Here is a 6394-nt window from a genome sequence, read left to right on the forward strand (position 1 = left end):
CTAAAGAAAATATTGAATTATTATTATTATTATTATTATTATTATAAGTACACGTAGCGTCACTTAAAAGTTAAAATCATCACTCATGTGAAGTAGTTCATGTCCATTTCACACATGCACATAAAACAATTACATAATCTCAAAAATTTAGTATTAAAAAAAAAAAACAATATATTTAACTTCAAATATAACACTTTTCATCTCTCAAATAGTCAAATCTAGAAAAAACATTTTCAAAAACCTTAAGCATTTGGTAGGTTAACCCACTTGTTAAAAGAGTAGTGTTTAAATTAACCTATTTATTAAACAAATTGTGTACGTTTAGTTTGACTAGTTTAACAAAACGGGGTGTGTTTTCTTGTTTGATGTACACGTTCTTCTAGGATTTGCCACCCTTAACTAGAAGAGATTTAGGGGTGTTTGGGATTCCTTATTTGCACATCCTTATACCTTATATAAGGAGTTTTTCATAAGTTATTCCATCCTAACTTATAAAAACTCATTTTTTCTTCTTTAAAAGGTTTAATAAGCTATATTTGCCAAACACTAGTTTATCTTATAAAAATTAATAAGTTATAAGGAGGTAAAAATAAGGAAACCCAAACAGCCCCTTAATACTGAAAAAATAATAAAGAAATAGGACCATGCTAGCACCACTGTGGTAACAAACATGTTACTTATTTGACTCCAGAAAGTATTAATTATTGATTAAACTTAAAGGCTTTGGTTATTCACACACCATTTTACCTACGAGTCTTAATTATGAGACTTAAACGGCTCGTGTGATGAATGTATGGCAACATAGTAGGGTGACGACACACAATGTGTACTACGAATATAACATTATTGTCATTCCATGACTAAATCAAAATAGTACCAACAAACTGAGATAGATACGTGACCAGGTCTAATTTGCTCCAACTTTGAATTAATAACAACTCAGTTGAGTCATTCATGACGAGACATAAGTTTGAATGAAATACAATATTATATTCCGTTTCAAAGAAAGAATTGAAAATATATGCTTAACTGACCATCTAAAATGGTGTTTTGTTTTTAGTTTAATTTCTGTATAGAATCAAAATGTTCTTACTTCATAATAGTAGTATTGTGTATACTGATACGTTAATGGGGGAAAGACGAGTGACTGACACCAAGTTCATCTTTGGCTTCCTTGTTGTGCTTTATGCCTCAATAACTTTTACCTTTGGTGCAGACACCATATCTGCAAACCAAATCATTAGATATAATGATACCATCGTTTCGCCACAAGAAACCTTCGAACTTGGTTTCTTTAGCCCCGACAACTCCATCAACCATTATGTCGGGATTTGGTACAAGAAAAGATCGTATCGAACAGTTGTATGGGTAGCCAACGGGGATGCACCACTCACGCATACCTCGGGCGAGCTAACTCTCACTCTTCAGGGAGTTTTAGTTATCCGGGACACCACGACGGGCAATATCCTATGGTCATCAGCGAACTCATCAAGCACGGCGTCAGTGATTAGTCAGCTTCTAGATACAGGCAACCTTATAATTTACAAGGAAGGTGACGACATCAATGAAGAAAATCACATATGGCAAAGTTTCGACTTTTTGACAGGCACTTTTCTTCCTGGAATGAAGCTTGGTATGAATTTGGTTACGGGCTTTGAAAGGCGCTTCACGTCATGGAAATCCGATGATGATCCGGCTGCAGGTAATTTTTCTTATTGGATTGATACCAGAGGTTATCCTCAGGCGATGTTAACGGACGGCCCAGACATAAAGTTCCGGGCAGGTCCATGGAACGGACTCAGGTCTACGGGATTCCCAAATTTGAGACCTAACCCGATTTACAACTACACCTTTGTTATTAATCAAAGAGAAATTTATTACCAGTACGATCTTATAAAAACTTCATATTTAATGCGGGTGGTGTTACACCCAAATGGTCGTTTAGAGCGCTTGTTATGGACTGACGACAAACAACAATGGACCCTTTATTTAGCCCCAGAAAGCAATCAATGTGATTGGTATAATGTGTGCGGACCATTCGGGAGGTGCAACATTGAAAACTCCCCAGTTTGTGAATGTTTAATGGGGTTTGAACCCAAGTCTCCAGATTTGTCACAAGGGTGCCGACGTTCTGTTCCTTTGGATTGTGGATCTGGGGACGGGTTCATCAAATATTCGAACCTGAAGTTACCCGACACTCGGTGGTCTTGGTATAACCAGACCATGACCCTTGCGGAATGTGAGAAGATGTGCAAAAGCAATTGTTCGTGTACTGCTTACACAAATTCGAATATCTCAGGACGCGGGAGTGGTTGCTTGCTATGGTATGGTGACCTAATTGATATTAGAACGTTTGCTGAAAACGGTGACACTCTTTATGTACGAGCGCCAGCCTCTGAGCTAGGTATACCAAAACAATATTTTTATTTAATTTTCATTATTATCTTGATAGAATACAAACATCTTCACATGAAGATTATACCTTGTGCAGACAGGAACATCTCGAGTGCAACAGAAAATAGGAAAAGCTCAAGCGGACGGATAAGGGTACTAGTAGTAGTAATGGTCCCCTTAGCATTTGTGGTTTCGGTGATTTTGCTTTCAAAATGCTTACTATATTGTTTACATAGGAAGAAGCAACATCAACGAGGTATGAAGTTTGAATACCATGTTTTATTATCATTAGTAAACAGTTTATCACATATATGTACCCAGTACACCCTGTTTTAAGAGAATAGTCCACTTCACAGGGACACCCAAAAACGAGTTTGAACATGATCCTGAAAATAGAAATGATGGCGACGATCTAGAGCTACGACCGTTTAGCTGGTCTACCTTACTTAAAGTTACAAACAACTTTTCAATGAATAACAAGCTAGGTGAGGGCGGTTTTGGCCCTGTTTACAAGGTACTTATAATGTTCATGTGCTACTATAGTACTATAAGATAATTCTTAGTATAAGTTAAATAAATTGATGCAAATAACTGCTGCAACATACTCGTTTGACACACTTCTTGTCTTAACTTCCAGAATTTATTATATGGTTTTATGATTTGATAAATTAGTTTAATTATCAGGCTAAAATATTTAATGAATAAGCAATTACATATATGATGTTCAATTTAGCAACATACATACATTATACATGTTAATTACGTTATGTTATAGGGTGTACTTGAAGACAGGAAGGAAATAGCAGTGAAACGGCTAGCAAAAACATCCAGTCAAGGACTTCACGAGTTTAAGAATGAGGTGATCTCAATATCTAAACTACAACATCGCAACCTTGTCAAGCTCTTGGGTTATTGCATAGAGGGAACCGAAAAGATGCTGGTTTATGAATATATGCCAAACAAAAGCCTTGATTCCTTCATATTTGATAGAACTCAAAGCGAACTCCTTGATTGGCCTGCACGTTACCATATTATCAATGGAATTGCTCGAGGACTTTCGTATATTCACCAGGATTCTCGACTTAGAATCATACACAGAGATCTCAAAGTCAGCAATATTTTGCTTGACAAAGATATGAACCCAAAGATATCCGATTTCGGCATGGCTAGAAGTTTTGGAGGAAATCAGATAGAAGCTAACACAAACAGAGTGGTTGGAACATAGTGAGATTCACATACCCTCACATCATTCCAATTTATCTAGTTAATCATTTACATTACCTTTGATTTATCACAGTGGCTACATGGCACCAGAGTACGCTGGAGATGGTGTCTTTTCAATCAAATCTGACGTGTATAGCTTTGGTGTAGTGGTGTTGGAAATCATTTGTGGAGAGAAAAATAGAGGATTCGTCCACAAAGAACACTACAACAATCTTATGGGACATGTAAGTTTGGAGCTTGAAATGTTGAAAATGCAAGTTCAAAGAAGCCACTGGATTCTTTTATAATTATTTTTTTCTTTCGCCAATGAAAAGTTAATCAAGTTACAATGTTTTTAAAAAAACATGTAACATTAATAAAGGTAATCTCACCTGATTGTGGTGTAGAAATGATGATGTGCCGGTTGTGATAAAAATGAACTTTTTTTTTTTTGAAAAAAGTACAATGAATTTGAATACAGTTTTAAAAGTTATGCTATTTTGTGTTGACAGGCATGGAGACTTCATAATGAAGGAAGATCACTGGAGTTGGTTGCTAAGTGTCTAGGTGAATCAATCAATGCGTCTCAGGTTGTACGATCTATCCACGTTGGTTTGTTGTGTGTTCAACGTCTCCCAGAAGATAGGCCGACTATGACTTCTGTGCTCCTGATGTTGGGGAGTGAGGGCACATTGCCTTCACCCAAAGAACCCGGTTTTTACGTTGGAGAATGTTTTCCAGATACTGCACACTCACACAGAATAAGTTCTAATAATGAACTAAGCATTTCAATGTTGGATGGCAGATAGTAACAAATCACAATGTATTCAAAGAAACATCAATATGTTGTTAAGGAAAAAACTGAGTATGATAATGGGGTTCCAATAGATATTAATACCAACTAATCATAGTTTCTTGTGAAGGTAAGAAAGCCATAAGCTCCTCTAACCACTCGAAATGATAGTTATTACAAGGAATATCTAAATCATAGTTATCACCAGGAAGAAGCATGACGCCTCATATCCATAAAAACAACAGTACTACTCAATTACAAGAGGGGGCCTGGCTTTGCTATTCAAAAGGGCGTCGTGGCACAGCTTGTTGCCCGTTTGCCTACCACTTTATTGTAATCGTTTTGAATTTAATGAGAAAATAATCCAAGTTTCCTTATTACAAGAAAGACGAAAACTCAAATCTGTCTAATTTTAAGGTAAAACTATAGTCATTGATTTTTGTTCTAGAAACAGGGAAATAATGACTGATTAAACATGTAATGAGGAACATGAGTTAGTTGAAGGCTAATAATGGATGTTATTAAAAAGAAAGTGTCTTATGAAACCATGGTAGAAAAGTTAAAATGGAAGATGTAGGCTATTAAACTTACAGATAACTTGTTATATTACTCGGAGTTTGGTGGTTCACCTCGCTAGGATGGATGAATTTCGACTTCATTAAGCATTCAATAGGATTTAGAATGCAATGAAAAAGATCATACTTAAAGGTGTAGTATCAGTCTATTGCCAGTAAAACACTAGGAAATCACAAAATGGGAAAGAATGAAAGATAATGAACCATTTTATAAACTTTTAATCATAAACTTTTACATCCGCAATGTTCATAAGAAGCAAATATTAAAAGAAAATAAAAGTAGCAGGTGAAGTTTGATTACTATTTGATTTAAGCTGCAAAAGGCATCTGGTAATTCATAGGCATCTAGTCAAAGCGGTTAGCACAACTAACAGTCGTATCAGCAGCAGACAGTGGATTCAGTTGTGAATTTGCTAACGGGTCAGATTCTTTTTTGGATCAAAGACTGTGTTCGGAAAACAAGAAATTGACTAACCTATCATTTCAGGCTTGTCTTAAATTGTTCAAATTGGCTGCGAGTTTGTTAACGAGTTGTTACCAAAGGTGGCCGGACATATCAGACAGATTTAAACAAGTAACATATTCTAAGATGGCTCAAACTTGTTAATGGGTCAGATTTGAATCATTATGGGTGTAGTTCGTTTCTGTTACGGGTTACAAAGTTAGTTCAGGTGACAGCCATAGCTCGTTCACTGGTCAGATTTGGTAAAAAGACATCATTAAAATCAACTGCCTCGGTTCGATTGGCTGCAGAAGTCTCAAATTGGTTTTAGGTTTGAATTAAGCTTCAAGGGCATTTCCGGAAATTAAGAGAATGAATTGTTGGTTTCAAACCAATTGAAATGCAAATTTCGTTTGTATTTTTTTTTAAGGTTAAAGATCGGTTTTAGGTGCGTTTTGACCAAGAAAGTCAAACTACAGATTATTCGGGTCAAGTGAGTTGCTGATACGAAATGGTTGAATCCAAGTGTATATCTGGATTTAGGAAAAGGTTCAGGTTTAATTAGTTTGACCGTGCAAAAGTCAAAATAGAGATTATCTACAGATTGCAAGTGTTAACGGGTTATCAAGGGTAGTTTTGGAATTAAATCTGACGTGGCTCAAGTTTGCTCCGGTCACGAGACGGGAGTTGCGAATTGGTTCAGAAATTGGGCACGGGTCAAATTTAACATGGGTCAATTAATTTGCAAAATTTTATCAAGTCTTGACACGTGTCGAGCTTGAGGATTATTTCGGGGAACTAAATTTTAGTTTCGGGTTTCAAGTTGGTAAAATCCTTATTCGGTCCACGGTCCGAGTGATGGTTTTGGTTTACTTTAAAAAGTTTGACTAACGAGTGTTGATGGGATTGTCAACTCACAACTGGATGTGAAAAATAAGGGAAGAATTGGTTACAATGACGTTCGTCAGTCCCCCATTCAATGAAAAT

The 6394-nt window shown here is 36.2% G+C and overlaps 1 protein-coding gene across 1 annotated transcript; it reads left to right on the top strand.

The window, feature by feature from the left end:
• Positions 1 to 1116: 1116 nt before the first annotated feature.
• Positions 1117 to 4406, top strand: LOC143550215 (G-type lectin S-receptor-like serine/threonine-protein kinase At4g27290). Its single transcript, XM_077040910.1, has 6 exons — positions 1117 to 2404; positions 2492 to 2650; positions 2751 to 2908; positions 3170 to 3618; positions 3692 to 3842; positions 4110 to 4406. Exons 1-6 carry the CDS (start codon positions 1129 to 1131, stop codon positions 4404 to 4406), a joined length of 2490 nt encoding a protein of 829 aa, XP_076897025.1. The 5' UTR covers positions 1117 to 1128.
• Positions 4407 to 6394: the final 1988 nt, after the last annotated feature.

Source organism: Bidens hawaiensis, unplaced genomic scaffold, assembly GCF_021521415.1.
Source record: "Bidens hawaiensis isolate Kalapana, Puna unplaced genomic scaffold, B.hawaiensis_p1.1 tig00015976_1, whole genome shotgun sequence".
NCBI classification, from domain to species: domain Eukaryota; kingdom Viridiplantae; phylum Streptophyta; class Magnoliopsida; order Asterales; family Asteraceae; genus Bidens; species Bidens hawaiensis.